Source organism: Ostrinia furnacalis, unplaced genomic scaffold (assembly GCF_004193835.3).
Source record: "Ostrinia furnacalis isolate ACB-3 unplaced genomic scaffold, ASM419383v2 OfSCF4936, whole genome shotgun sequence".
Classification (NCBI taxonomy): domain Eukaryota; kingdom Metazoa; phylum Arthropoda; class Insecta; order Lepidoptera; family Crambidae; genus Ostrinia; species Ostrinia furnacalis.
In genome coordinates this window covers 922,310-937,995 of record NW_021135175.1, presented here as the reverse complement: position 1 = coordinate 937,995, position 15,686 = coordinate 922,310, and the positions used below count along the sequence as shown (strand labels likewise).

At 39.5% G+C, this 15,686-nt stretch overlaps 2 protein-coding genes across 3 annotated transcripts in view; both read right to left on the bottom strand.

Annotated features, from left to right (window-relative positions):
- Positions 1 to 400: 400 nt before the first annotated feature.
- Positions 401 to 5,143, bottom strand: LOC114360312 (macrophage mannose receptor 1). Its single transcript, XM_028314985.1, has 5 exons — positions 5,025 to 5,143; positions 3,901 to 4,164; positions 3,126 to 3,320; positions 2,431 to 2,679; positions 401 to 1,649 (listed from the first exon to the last, which is right to left on the bottom strand). Exons 1-5 carry the CDS (start codon positions 5,080 to 5,082, stop codon positions 1,450 to 1,452), a joined length of 966 nt encoding a protein of 321 aa, XP_028170786.1. The 5' UTR covers positions 5,083 to 5,143; the 3' UTR covers positions 401 to 1,449.
- A 1,128-nt stretch (positions 5,144 to 6,271) lies between these two features.
- Positions 6,272 to 15,686, bottom strand: part of LOC114360304 (ecdysone receptor) — a 125,363-nt gene continuing 115,948 nt past the window's right edge. The window contains exons 4-7 of one of the 2 annotated variants that reach the window (XM_028314973.1): positions 15,349 to 15,513; positions 14,811 to 14,969; positions 13,628 to 13,850; positions 6,272 to 11,846 (exon numbers count right to left, since the gene is read on the bottom strand). In XM_028314973.1, coding sequence (XP_028170774.1) covers positions 11,548 to 11,846; positions 13,628 to 13,850; positions 14,811 to 14,969; positions 15,349 to 15,513 — 846 coding nt within the window. In that variant the 3' untranslated portion in view covers positions 6,272 to 11,547. Of the gene's footprint in view, positions 11,847 to 13,627; positions 13,851 to 14,810; positions 14,970 to 15,348; positions 15,529 to 15,686 lie in introns of both variants that reach the window. The other variant, XM_028314972.1, reaches the window with a different exon arrangement.

The window sequence follows — 15,686 nt, the reverse complement described above, 5'->3', positions numbered from 1 at the left end:
ATATTAAGGCTCTTTGGGAAATATCATGTTATTTCATCGTAAAAACCTAATAGTAGGTAAACACTTAGTTAAGATAATCCGAATAGAAGTTAGGTAAGTAGATATAGACTGATATTTTCCGGAAAATCAAAGCGTAAAATTAATCAGTGTGATAGATAAATGGATTGGATCTTATAAACTAAACATGCTGTCATTTAGCATAACTTACCTAAACAAAAAGCATGTAAGAAAATTAACAAACATCGTTTTAATTCGTTTATTTGTATAATTAATAAATAGATCATAAAATCATGCAAGAAAATTTACAAACATCGTTTTAATTCATTTATTTGTGTAATAAAGGAATTAAAACGTAAATAAATAAATCATCCTACGAGATGGTGTTATTTTATTTATCTTACATATCTTAATTGTACCTTTGATTTTAGTTTTTTTCCTCAATGGCAAGATTCTTATGGTGGAATGAAACACGTCTTCACTAATATTATTTGTATAGTATAGAGGTTTGGCGTCTAATGTATTTACAATAGATGCTATATTGCAACAAAAACATTTAGTAGGTACGATGTGCAGTAGACGCAGTAGATAGTAGTGCTATACATATAAGTATTATTTAATTTCTAGTTATACTTATTATACAGTTTTAAGTCACAATCAGTAGTAGGTACAGGCCAGGGATCGAGTACTAACATAACCTACGGATTAAGCAGCCGCGATACCTAAAAATAACACGTTTCAAAACATATCGAGACAAAACATAGTCATTTATCGTTTAAAATATTACCTAAGATAGTAAAGTAGGTATAACTATTTTTATTCTATTATTATTCTGAAAAAAATTATGACAGTTTATTGTTTCATCCAAGTTTTTCAAACTGTATGTGAGTAGGTATGTACTATTTACATATTAACAGTAGGTAAGAACAGTAGCATGCCTCTAAGATACCAATAACATCATACAGTAAACTTGAATAGGGTATTTGCCACCACCAATCAATTGGCGTACTTTTTGAACTGTCAAAATGAGACTCTCCCATAGATTTTGTATGGCAATACTAGCCAGTGACGTCACTTTTTTATTTTGTCAACTCAAACTACTTTTTTCAAATACAATGCAACCAAAAATCTTAATTTACAGGTAATTTAAAATTAATTAAGTTTTTAAGACCAGAATGAAGTGCCTTTTTAAAAAGTTGTGCTTTAGATTATTGGGGTTGGGGAGTGGTGGCTAATACCCAATTATCACACAAATTAACAAGACATATTCGAGTCATAATATCGGGTCCAAACAAAGCACGCTATGACCAAAGTGGTCGTGGTGTCAAGCGACCACCATCCAAAAAACCACACCTTAAAACAACACTACATTTACTGTGCTTATTTAAAGAGTAAGTTTGAGCATATCAGATAGACCTTTTACTTTCCATTCAACTACCCTTCTTTATCAAGTTACTCATCATCTCCAAATTTAAAATCCAAAGAATTACTTAGGCTACCCACATCATGTTCACAAATGAAGAAGCACTTATGATCGCACTTAAGGTCGTTTAAGTGACCGTTGTAGAACATCGTTCCGCAGGTCTCATTGTCACCCCCGTCAGGCTGTTGGTTGCCCCATTTTGAATAACCACTGTTTTCTAGCTTTGTACCTGTAAAAATCGCCATTTCAGTGTTAGAAGATGCTATGCTTAGCAAGATGTGTATTTTAAACTGTTTTATATCATCAAATCGTCCATAGTACTTCTACTACTACTTCCTATGTCGATTTAGTCTAGGCGCAGACCATCGACTTTTAGTTGGCCGATAGTTGGGCTGTTAACAGTATGGAGATGTATGAAAGTGCGCACATTACACCGATTCGGTATCGGCCGATTCTTCATACAAATTGGAACCGGGCCCAACTATCGGCCAACTAAAAGTCGTTGGTCTGCGCCTAGGCTAAAAGGTTCGAAGGCAATAAATAAAATATTTTGGACCAACGTATGAAATATGAAAAACTCTAGAAAAGTCTCTTCAATACCGCGTGATTGACATTGAACTAATCCCAACTTAATATTATAAATGCGAAAGTAACTCTGTCTGTCTGTCTGTCTGTCTGTCTGTCTGTTACGCTTTCCCGCTTAAATTTCGCAACCGATTTTGATGAAATTTGGCATAGAGATAGTTTGAGTCCCGGGAAAGAACATAGGATAGTTTTTATCCCGGTTTTTGAAACAGGGACGCGCGCGATAAAGTTTTTCTGTGACAGACAAAATTCCACGCGGGCGAAGCCGCGGGCGGAAAGCTAGTCTAATAATAATCTTGAGTTGCAATAAAGTTTTGATTTAATTTAGTTGATTTTTTAAAATTTTACTAGAACTATGTTTACATTTTTGCAACTCAAGTCCTACAAGTCCATCATGAGCTTAATAGGTAACATGCCAAACTTACCTCTAATGGTCTTCCATCCGTCTTTCCTTTTGTGGAAGCCCAAATGCACGGCGCCTCGCAAGAAGTCGCCCTGGACATCGTCCTTGGGGGCTTCTGCTGTGATTTTGACGAGATGATCAGCCTCAGCTTGGCTGTCAATGATGGCCAGGTATGACGACTCAGCGCTGCACACTGCGTACGCTTCACGCCACGTCCTTGGGTCGAGGTGAAACTTGTAGCATTTACCCAGAGCTTCGTTGAATACGTAATCTGAATTATATGACAAGAATTAGATTATGTTTATAAATTAATTTGTATCGGAACTTTAAAACCTCATAATGCACCAAACACAAATCAACACACTTCATGGTTATCCGACTAGACTGCATAAGGAACAAGTTGTGGTTTTTCAATTTAAGGCGGATCTACAACAAGGATGTCATCATCGTCATCGTCATTTCAGACACAGGACTTAGGACTCCTACAATTATTTCCACATTTCCCGGTCGGTAGCGGCCATCCAGCACCTTTATGAGGTCGTCGGTTCACCTTGTAGGTTCTCACGTTGCTTTTTCCGAAAAAGGATGTAATAAAACTATTTTTGTACTTGTACAAAAATATCGCTTTAATTAAGTAGACAAGTGTTCTTTTCTTGTACGGTTGCCTGAATCGGTACTACGAGTAGGTATAATAATAGTCGTGAAAGAAAACCTCACCCATATTAGGCATGTCGCACTTGATGTTCCATTCCAAAGAGTCGAGTGTTTTCTTGCACACGAAGGGGTACTTGTTGACGCAATTGACGTCGTTAAGGGTTCCGTCTCTGCGCAGGATCACGCAGTCTTCCTCGCCGTTTGCATCGTTCGGTTCCCCGGGGCCCCAATTGGAGTATACGTCTGATATTGGCTGGCCTAGAATTGTCAGAATAAGTTAATCATGGATCTAACACCACACAAAACTATTAATCAGCAGACATACACGACATAAACTCGACTCGACTAATAGCAACGCACAAGCCGTGCAAAGCCATTAACTGAAAAAAACAACCCGCTCAGTTTTTTCTTTCGCGCTCTTTTTCATGGTTCAACCACAGATTAATGACAAGAACGGGTTGAATGGGGAAAAAAGTTTAGTTGATGACTTTATTGGAGATTAACTGTTGAATAGTTTTTAGACGAAAACTTATTACTGAAATTACCGCTCTCGATAAATCATTTTATTTTAAACCTGCATCAGGCTAGGCCAAAAAATTCATAGAGGTAAACGGCCCGTGTCCGTTTACCATATTTTACTTTTTATTATCATCGCCAAAATTCAAACACGTTGTTGAGTTTTACGAGTTTAACACTGTGGAATTTGAAGTTATTAAACAAATGCGATTTTGCTACGAAGTCTTTAGTAGACTTAACTTCAGCTATAGGTAGGCTGATATTAGTAGGTACCTACACTAATGAATGTCCATATTAGTACTTTGTCTTACGGTTCACTTACCCTCTACAGTCTCGAAGACACCCTTCACAATTAAGCTGGACACTCCAATGTACACCCATGAGTAGGGTTGTGTTGCATTCCAAAACGCCAACACAGCATCAGCTTCTCCCTGGTCCTCGGGCACAAAGAACGTGGCTCCTTCCATGGCACACACATCCTTGGCATCTTGCCACGTTTTGTGAATGGTATGGATCTTGTAAAAGCTCTCAGTCGCTTCTATGTATTTGTAGTCTTTGCGAAAAAACTTCTTTTCCCGCTGCGAATCTATGGTTTTGGAAAAATTATTGGGGTTTAATTGAAAAACGTTCATTCAAATAACCGCCCTTTGCCCCATCTGGGGAACATAGGACCTTAAGTTTAATCATTCAAGCAACATTCATATTTATAACTATCATATCCTTATGAATTCTATTTAAAAACAAGTTTCCTAGAAATCCCCAGATTAGTATTTATTTTATCGTGACTGAAGCAGTTTCTCAAACAAATTCCAAAGTTCTTTTCTTTTTATTAATTAAAGCTTAATTCCATATAATAACAACTTTATGGTCTATCAACAAGATGCAAATATTCTAATTAATTTTGGCGTCAGTCTTAGGCTGAGTTGCACCACCTAACTTTGACAGTAAATTTTAACGTTAACCGGTGTTTTTGTATAGAATATGACAGATTTATGACGTTCGTCAATGTTAAAGTAAGATGGTGTAACCCAGCCTTAATAATTAACTTGTGTGACCGGTTCTTTTAATCTGTTTCAAAACGATGTGTTTATTACGTAACAAATTCTGAGCATTTGCTATCGTACAATATTAATGATTATTATAAAGAAAATAATAAGACATGGAACAAATAATGACACTCCATGTTCATAAAACAGCTCTTGAATAATTCAAACTCAAACTTTTTCCAAATAGGCTGAAATTACAATTTTAATTTTGCAAAAGGAGTACAGATACCTTTAATTTTACATTTAAGCCTCTGTGTTAAAATTGATTAAATAATAAATGTTTCTTTTCATACATTTTTCATATAAACCGTCCTGAACAAATCTGTAATTCTAAATTCACCAACCGCTATTCCAGGTCATTTTGTACTTAAACAATTGAATAAATAAATAATATACTCACGGGAAATTTTCACCACGAGGAAAAACAAAAGAGAAATAAACAACGTTTGTCGAAACATTTTAAATACTGTCCTCAAGACGCGCGCGCACTTATTACACGAATGATCAACAATGAAGCCACGGTATTGAAGAAACCCATATTGGCACTGTTAGGGCGACCAAACATACTGGGAATCCTGGATTTTCCGATGTTATCTTTGAGGAAAATGCTTAACAGACAATGTCTGATCCAATGATTTTCTTTTAACTAACTAAGTATGACTGTAAAGAATTAACTACGCCCGTACTATCGGCCCGGTGTACCCGATGCGATATCTCTGTTCAAAAATAAAAATAAAAAATAGTGTGGGCTGCTTTTTCGGGTTTCAAAAAGTTACGCACCACCAAGATAACTATAATATTGCAGATAGCTCTTGATATTTAATACACATAGCCCATAGGTAACTAACTGATTGCTTCACGATTTTCAGAATGTTTAGTTTAATTTATTCGTTTACTAAAGTTAATTAATAAAGAACTCAAATCACCAAATTTTTTTTCGGACTGTAAAAGTGCGGCGGTGTAAATAGTGACTGAGTTTCTTGCGCTGCTTCTTCTCAGCACTGGCCCATTTATTGTCCCGAAGCAGTGGTAGGGTTAATATTGGGACGTGTAAAGCGCTTTTTTAAAGCCTATTTGCAAAAATAAATGAATTTTATATCCTTATGAAGACTTGGTTGCCCTACGTCTCCACACATCGACATGTGTTATTCCGATAAAATACCCACACAGCCACTTATACAAAACAGGAAAATGAAATCTACCAAGAGGTCAGTAATCAGTATCTTGAGATGGTCGTCGTTTAGCAATTAAGTAAAACTTGTTATGATACGATTTTGATATTAAGTAAAAAATAATAATAATAAAAAAAATGATTGAGTAGGTAATACAAAATGATGTCAGTAACTAGGGCCTAGTTACTAGGCAGTTTATTTAATAAGTGGTGTAAATTGGTGGGATTCCCAAAGACAAAAATGATGCGGGTGAACGCTTTGTACAAACGGTCTCTTCGCAAATAACTTTAAATATAGATGTCGCTATCTACTCATAATAAATTACTGTGTTGCTATAAGTGATAAATGAAGTAAGAAACCTTACCGATGTTTGTAAAGGAGAAATAAAAGACAATAATATTTTTTATAATTTTATCTTGAGGTGTAAGTTTATTCGCATAACAATGTTTCATACAAATTTCCTCATTTTGTACACACCTTTTCTCGGTTTATTTTGTAGTTATTATCTTTTATAAAAGTTGGCTCTCTAAAATTTTAACATATCGTCATGTCTGTTCCCTATATCTAATTCGCTTCACCGCTGTTGTTAAATTAATTAATAACACAGGATTTACTAAGGCAAAGTATTAGAAAGAAAATAATAGTTATTGCGGACTAAGATTTATGAAATAATAAAAAAATGTGTTTCGAGAAACACGGAATGGGCCCTTAGAGCGTAAATCAGCCTTCCTATATCGTTCGACGTGGCACTAGAAGTGAGTAACTTGGCCTTAATGTTCCACTGCGCTTGGTGAGTGCTCAGTGCAAGTATCAGACAGAAACCACATGACGGAGGATTGGTGCGCCTGCGCCACTCCACGCGAGTCGGTTTGCTATGGCTTTAATGTACAGCGCGACCGAGATCTTAAGAGCTAACGATTTTTTGGTTTATTCTACTGGTCGTAGGTTGAGCGCCAAAAATTCGCTAGCCTGAAGATCGCGGTCGCACTGTATACTACAACCCGCGATGATAAACAGAAAGAACTGCTTCGGATACCTCCCGTTCTTATAGCATGTAGAGTGAGCGAGAGCTGCCTGAAACTTTGCAGTGTTTGTCCGCGCGGGTAGTACGAGGATTGGCCACTGCTGCCAGCGGCGGCTCAATAAATAGGTCACGTGGGGTGGCGCGCGCGCGGCGGCCGGCGGTACGACTAATTAATTCCTAACAGACATTGCACAAATCGCACTGGTATCAGTGGACTTGAAGCCAGTCCACGAGGCTGCCAGTTACACCTAATAAGAAAATTCGTTACTAAATAACAACTAAATCACTTTAAAATCAATTCAAAATTTACATTATTCGCCTTATCAATGTAAACAAATCTAATCTGCTACAAAAAATTAGCAAATTTAAATACAATAATCACCTAGTCCTTCTATATAAAATTAATCCCTTAAGTATTAGAAAAACACAATAGTGAGAGTGAGTTGTCGCACTCACTTGTGATATAGCTTATTATGCTCTCCACGTGTACATTCAACGAATGAATAGCGAAATATATTGCGTTGACACATTAAAACTAAAAATTGACTGTACATTTTATATTTATGTAAATATTTGTACATATTGCACTCTGAAGTAACAAAATTATTAAGAAAATCTGACGAAACGAAGAATATATACGCAGAACAAATTATTCCAGTAAATACAAATTCAATGATAATAGAAATCACAATGTTCATAGCTCGTACACTATACTAAGTCCCTATGGCTTACAAAGCTTACAAAAGATAAATACAGAGGTCATTTACAAAAAATATACTTCTACCCAAATAATATAAAAATAACAACAGCCATCTGTACTTCTCTAGATGAATAAAATTAAACGTCATATGTTACACATATGACAGATTCTAATTTTTTATTTACAATGGACAGAATGCGGACCTGTCCAGAAGTCCACCGATTATTATTAATAGACTGGACGTGCCACGTTTGGTCACTACAATACTTAACGCTTCCCTACTAAAGTAAAATGTATAGGTTTAAAAAAAAGGCAATCGAAGAAGTACATCGGATTGTAACAGTCGAACCATCGTGCTTTCCTAAGCCAGTCTTGTCGTACATTTGTCGTCTCCTTCCCACACTTCGACCAACTCGGTGTTCAAAATTGCTGTCTCCATTTTACATTATTATTCCAATAAGCGATATAAACTTATCATCTTACTAATGTTCCATTATCAGCTAAGACACAAATTATATAGGGTATCTCATTACTTATTACTTTCTCATGTGAGATTATTACATACTTAATAAATCTATTACAATTTCGAAATTGAATAATATGTATCAAATACGACCGGCTGTGCACCCACGGGATCCGAAAACTACGAAGCTACATGAAACTACGCGTCAATGATGTATAATTACTTATCGAATGGCAGTTATATTTGTCACAAACCTCAGATGTGGACCGTAAAGCAGCGTTTCGAGAGAAGTTTAGAGGACCGCTTACGATCACATCTCAGATATAAGGCATCGTATCATAGCGACAATCATATTATTCGTGATCACTTCATTACCTATATTGGACGCTCGAGTGCAGGTGCAGTGTTCCTCTATTTATATTTTTCGAGTTTCACTCTTGACTTCGTCGTAAAATAACTTCGATAACATAACTTTAGTACCATAATTGACGGTACTGAGCAAATGATTGATTATACATTCATATCGAATATCGTCTACACATCCAATCTTATCACATAAGCATTAGGCGGTTGATATTTTAAGCAACGCCGCGCCTGCACACGCTTGCCCGACACTAAGAAATTAAACTTAGATATCCGTTATGATCGCACGCATACAGGATCGCACCATGTTTTATACGTTATAATGGCAGTGTGTTCGTTATCATATCAATTACGCCCCTATCGGAGCACCTAAGACACTCCGTGACATTTTGTGCTTCGTTTTCTATTTTAGAATCGCCTAATGCTAGAATAAAATTAATATTAGTCGAAAAGATGTATCCGAAGCGAACTAGCGCGCGGCCCGCGGTGCCAGCCCGATCGTCTCACGCTGTTATACGTATATTAAGAAATGCATTTCCAAAACCCCAAACATACATGTAAATATACAACACACTTAATGGCATGTAAAGAAGACATAACACGCATCACTCAGACCTAACTTACAGCTTAAACGCGTAGAATGGATGGTGACACGATCTGAATAGCCCGTCGAATGATGATGCAACGATTGGTGTTCTAACTTACTAAGATTCAGACGAAGAAGGCTTGCGACGGCCACTGTACAACAGACGAGTCCAAATGAACCGAAATAATGCCCGCGAGAACTGAAACACTTATCGTATCAACAACGCTTAGTGGTACTTGAGATCGATTAATTTTAGGTTCTATATACTATGATTTCCACTCATCAACAATGTAGGTACACATTACAGGTAACGCGAAATAAGGCATATCGTATGTGAATCGTTTATAGCTTTTGTGGGCAGTTTATGTTGTTTATTTACTTCACTATAATACGTCGAGCGTAGTAACAAGTCGGAGCCAGGTTTGGTTATGTTCGGGCCACACTGCGTGCATGTCAACTATCAACATTACACGTTACGTGTCTACTATACCAATATTGTTCCCATAGAATAAGCTCGGCCAAAGAGTCGTATAGATCTATTTTAATTTGAAGCGATACAAAACATATTTAGCTGCCATTTTGTACTATAATACAAGTTGATATCATAAGAAAACTTAATTTCGTAGGAGATAACCCGAGAAGTTATCGAGAGGTGAAAGAGAGTGGAAGATTTTGGGAATTTCATTCGAACGCTAACCCTTCTAATTTCATATCTACATAACAGCTGCCTTACGACATGCACGCAATGTATAACGATCAGAATTATATAACGCTGTACTCATTGTATAACAACTGAAACAGATGAGTATTTGTAGCCAAACCTGCCTCAGTATATCTTAGATTTTAGAATATTTATGTGACACGTACACAAATTCTATAATGCTGCTTTTATAATTATGCTTATGGAATAAATTGCACTGACTCTCACGAACATTCGGCCTCAATAAGTGTTAGCACGTATACGATTAACCGAACAGCGTAGAACATTAAACACTTTATTCGTATGGCTTTGAGTACACAATCATATGATCCGCGTTCAGCTATCGTAGTAAAAAAATCTACCACACACCACAGGTTAAAAATATAGTACAAACAAAATACTAACAGAATACCCACTGCATCTGCTAGGCTGTGGCATTCGCAGATCATAACCGACCGTGTACTAAGCCTATCGCAAACTGACTGACAGACACACATTACCTAATGTAACACAAGAACATGTAACTGCAGTACAATTAGTGTAAAATGCGAGTAGAGCGTGTATTTCGTTAAAAAGTACCTAACAGACAGAAACTATTGATGCTCGTGTGAAAGCTACCGACAGTAGAATCTTTATATGTAGTAAGACACACTTATCTCAGCCTAAGTAAGATAATTCAACATGTTATAAATGTAATCACAGCAATAATAAATTATAATTACTCATTTACTCGAGGGACGTGGGCACAGGACAATGGAACATGAATCTGAACAAAAGTCGACAGAACACGATAACACGTCTGACATAAACTATATACAAACAAATCGCGCCGGCGGCGACCGGCCGTTCAAGTCGTATCGTGAATTTGTTACTCAACATATAGTTAATTTTGGTAAATAAACATTATCAACTTTTCACCCAATAGAAACATTTCATATATTACTTTTTGTTATAACTCTCATAGTTTATGTACGTATTTGTAAATTTAGGAGGTGTACTTATCGAACGTAGTCTTATTATACAGTCGTATCCGAGTGACCAACTATAAATCCAGTCGTAAACGAAATAACCGCGCCGCCGTCGGCCGGAGCGAGGACGGTCGCTCCCGCCGGCGGGCGCTAAACGATCAACACTAAATATATTCTCCGAACGTTCAACAACACATATATTCACTAATCTCTCGCACGTCGTCGGTCACCGAATACGTAAAAGCGTCCCTTATGTGGTAAAATTTGCACAATCCTTATAAATACGTTCACGTCCGACGCGGTGTCCGTGCACTTCACTAAAACTAGCCAGTCTATGAGCGTTCTCTCCTCGGGGGTGCGGGCGCTAGAATAGTGATGGTCGACTCGAGTAACTAACTCGAGTTAACTCAAGTTGGGCGTAACTCGAACCCACTCGAGTTGAATTCTCTCTGACTCGAGAACGTAACGTAAACCGATTGGAACCGACATGGAGCGAAGTTTGCCGATCATTTGAATGAGACTATGTTGTTCATTCATCCATTCACACCATACAAGTGTCACAATTTGTAGATTTGAAGTTAACTTTAAACTGGCGGTTGTTGTTGTAGATTTTCGTATTTCTGTTTTTGAAAAATGCCGGGTGATAATAAATATCAATATTTTTTTAAAATTAAAATTCATGCCAATTATAAATAAATTATTCTATTTCAAACATTAATTTTCTTTCTTACTTTATTTAGTATGACTCTCCCAATACATAAATAAATATTATTGTGAAGCTGAGGGAATAAACTGGTAAAAACTAAAAATTCAAAAAAGAATTACTCGTCCATCCAGTTAACCGAGTTACGTGTACTCGGGTTAAATCGAGTTCTTTTCCGAGTCCCATCACTACGCTAGAGCAAGCCGCGGGGCGCGGGCGAGGCGGCGCGATCGCGTGGGCGGGGCTAGAGCGCCGTAGCGCCGTCGGCCACCAGCGGCGCCTGCGCCGTCGAGACGTCGGCCACGTCCCAAATCTCCTCCAGGAACGGCGGCAGCTTCCTGTTCTTGAGCTTCAGCGAGATGCACATGTTCGAATTCTGCATGCCCAGCGTCCGCAACTCGGTAAGCACCGACAGAATCTTCGCGTAGACGACGGCGCAACGCGGCGACGCGCTGTGCTGGTTCATGATGTACACCCGCAGCGTGTTCAGGTAATACCGCTGGATCTCTTCTACTAGCTGTGGCTGCTCTAGGCCCGGCCGATCTGAAAATTAAATGTTTATTCGTTAGACATTAGTCAGCAGGAGGGATTAACTGGACTTACTAGGTCTCTAAATAGAGATGTTACAGACGATGAAATATCAAGTTTTAATACTAGCATATTACACAGATACAATACGTGTAACAACCTCTACACATTTTTTTTTATATTGAGATCGCAACTATCTAGTACCTATATTATATCAAACTCATCACTCGTGGAACGCATGTTCATTGTGGAGACATACAGTTTGACTACTACGAGTATATGTATAAAGAGGAAAACTATTCTCTGGGATAAACTTGACCTTCACTAGCTGGGTTTTTATTGGGTACTGGCTACACAGCAGTTGCAGCGGTGGAATCGAGAAGTTGGGATAGTCGTTATTACAAAGATAAAAATACAATCCACAAAGCCAACTGTTTCTCCATAGTGTTTTCGATACTCACCCGAGAATATAACGATGGCAGTGAGGAGCGCGTAATGCACGTTGTCCATCGACATCGAGTACATGCAGCGGCAGAAGTGCAGCAGGTCCTCGATGACGTACGCCATTCCCGCCTTGCGGTAGTTGTCACGAGTGTACGCCTGGTTGTTGGCGAACAGAACGCCTGTTTCACCATAGTATTGTTACTCACCCGAGAATATGACGATGGCAGTGAGGAGCGCGTAATGCACGTTGTCCATCGACATCGAGTACATACGACAGAAGTGCAGCAAGTCCTCGATGACGTACACTCGTACACCATGCCCATCTTGCGGTAGTTATCGCGTGTACGCCTGGTTGTTGGCGAATAAAACACTTGCGTCACCAATAGCAGTGTTGTTACTCACCCGAGAATATAACGATGGCAGTGAGGAGCGCGTAATGCACGTTGTCCATCGACATCGAGTACATGCAGCGGCAGAAGTGCAGCAGGTCCTCGATGACGTACGCCATGCCCGCCTTGCGGTAGTTGTCGCGGGTGTACGCCTGGTTGTTGGCGAACAGAACGCCTGTTTCTCCACAATATTGTTGCTACTCACCCGAGAATATAACGACGGCAGTGAGGAGCGCGTAATGCACGTTGTCCATCGACATCGAGTACATGCAGCGGCAGAAGTGCAGCAGGTCCTCGATGACGTACGCCATGCCCGCCTTGCGGTAGTTGTCGCGGGTGTACGCCTGGTTGTTGGCGAACAGAACGCCTGTTTCACCATAGTATTGTTACTCACCCGAAAATATGACGATGGCAGTGAGGAGCGCGTAATGCACGTTGTCCATCGACATCGAGTACATACGACAGAAGTGCAGTAAGTCCTCGATGACGTACACTCGTACACCATGCCCATCTTGCGGTAGTTATCGCGTTTACGCCTGGTTGTTGGCGAATAAAACACTTGCGTCGCCATAGCAGTGTTGTTACTCACCCGAGAATATGACGATGGCAGTGAGGAGCGCGTAATGCACGTTGTCCATCGACATCGAGTACATGCGACAAAAGTGCAGCAAGTCCTCCATGCCCGGTTTGCGGTAGTTGTCGCGAGTGTACGCCTGGTTGTTGGCGAATAAAACACTTGCGTCACCAATAGCAGTGTTGTTACTCACCCGATAATATAACGATGGCAGTGAGGAGCGCGTAATGCACGTTGTCCATCGACATCGAGTACATACGACAGAAGTGCAGCAAGTCCTCGATGACGTACACTCGTACACCATGCCCATCTTTAGGTAGTTATCGCGTTTACGCCTGGTTGTTGGCGAATAAAACACTTGCGTCACCAATAGCAGTGTTGTTACTCACCCGAGAATATAACGACGGCAGTGAGGAGCGCGTAATGCACGTTGTCCATCGACATCGAGTACATGCAGCGGCAGAAGTGCAGCAGGTCCTCGATGACGTACGCCATTCCCGCCTTGCGGTAGTTGTCGCGAGTGTACGCCTGGTTGTTGGCGAACAGAACGCTATCTGACACCGCGTCGTACCGCCTCGCTACTCGCAGCATCATCACTTCGCTTGAGCATGCCTGTAGATAAAAAGAAGTACTTAGTTAATAAAGCTCGCCCCTTTAAAATAGACTTATGCCCGTTTTCTTAAAAATTAGGACCGTTTCAACAATCAATCCCTAATTTTTAAGAGACCCCTATAAGAACAAAATTCCTGTTATGTTAAAAACCAGGGGTTAATGGTGAAAACGGGCATCAGCTGTAAAAATGGAGTTACCAGAACATTTCAATAATGTGCCCTTAGAGGTAATAGTCACAATCATTAGGCAGCTATGCCGGTATGATAGAGGTATGAACTAGTAATATGAAGATTGAAAATGTTTTATTATAAATTGAATTCAAGAATATAAGGGCGTCTTATATTCTTGAATTCGGTCGAAAGAGAGATGCAGGTTATGGCGCGAGAGAGCTGATCTCCCCTGCCCTTTTGTCCCTATGTCTGAGAGTCCTCCACCTGGACATGAGCTCCCCTGGCTTACCTGGAAGTCTTTAAATAGACTTCGGACGCAGGTTGGCCGTAGTAAGGAAAATCTGGCCGGGGATTCTTGGATGGCTTGAGCATGGAGTGCAGGTGCGGTTTTGTTCCCCAGTCGATGAAGCACCTGATGTTATGCCCTGAGTGCCCAAGCAACTGCACTCAGGAGGATTTGATGAGTGCTACTGACAACGCCACTCTTGTGGCGGAGTTTTGGGCTGACACTGTGTAGGTTTGTTGTCGACACGAAAAAAAGAAGAAGGGCGTCTTTACCCCAAACGAGAGAGAGTAGAACCCATCTATCTAGTTCTTCCTTACGTGAATGGAGTAAGCTGGGTTAAATTACTTTGGTTAGGGGTGTTATTATTTTATTGGAAGCTTGAATCAGCCCGAGTGTCAGAACGTAACTGCGCTTTCGATTTGAGTGACTTCGAACAGATATGTCTGACCAGGAGATCTTTGACCAGGGGAATTAGAAATCTTGTAATAATAACAAAGTATGTACCTTTAATAATGTGATCTGGTCAGGTTGTGAGATCTTTGAGAAACCAGGTAGGCCTTTGGCAAACTCCACTATTAGCTGTACTGTGAGGATGGTCATTTCTGTGATCTGGCGGAATGGCATGTCTGAGTCTTCGTCTTCTTCATCTGCTGATTGCCAAGTCTGGAAACAAATAAAACAATGTTTTAGCTTTTTACTGATACCAATTTCAGATCAATTGATACTAATACTTTTTATAGCTTCAAATACATCTGATAATAGGCATTTAATTTACTTCCAGAGACAAAATAATTTGTTCCAGTGCTTATACGGGTAGCAGGTTAAGAGTTAAGCTAAGTTACTTTAGCTTGGCTCGCATATCTGACGCATTTTGCCATAGTGTCTGCATAGTTTGCACGCTATGCTACGCACAAGCTTATGGTCTGCAACCGGCAATATTCTTTTATTTGGTTAATTAAGGTTTTCACTACAATCTTTGTGATAAACAGAATATAGAAACAAAGGTAATTTGTTGAAGCTAGAGCTATAGAAAGATGCTTACCTGCGTCACCCTCTTGAGATCCTCTTCCGAAGGCTGCTCGTATCCGTCCTGGTACCACACCAGCCTCGCGATCAGGAACTGCTGGTTGGCGGTGAGGGGGGGTATATTCTTCAGCCGATTCTGCTCCATCAGCTTCTCCGAGAGGAACCGCGGGACCACTTCATGCTGCAAACATTCCAGCTTCACGTAGGAAACCGTGCAATTACTATCTCGCTTCAGAGATGAAACGAAAGAATGAGATGACGGTGAACGGTGATTCACTTTATAATAATTGCATAGTTGATTAAAACAAAATAAAAGTCTTAAAACTAGAATAAAAAAGTAAAAGACTGATTAAT

What these genes read in the sequence shown, in the direction of transcription:
- LOC114360312 (XM_028314985.1), bottom strand. Translation starts at nt 5,082, where the DNA reads ATGTTTCGACAAACGTTGTTTATTTCTCTTTTGTTTTTCCTCGTGGTG. An exon ending in CCTCGTGGTGAAAATTTCCC is followed by an intron (nt 4,165 to 5,024) that starts GTGAGTATATTA and finishes CCAAAACCATAG; the next exon opens with ATTCGCAGCGGGAAAAGAAG. An exon ending in GTGCGACATGCCTAATATGG is followed by an intron (nt 2,680 to 3,125) that starts GTGAGGTTTTCT and finishes CATATAATTCAG; the next exon opens with ATTACGTATTCAACGAAGCT.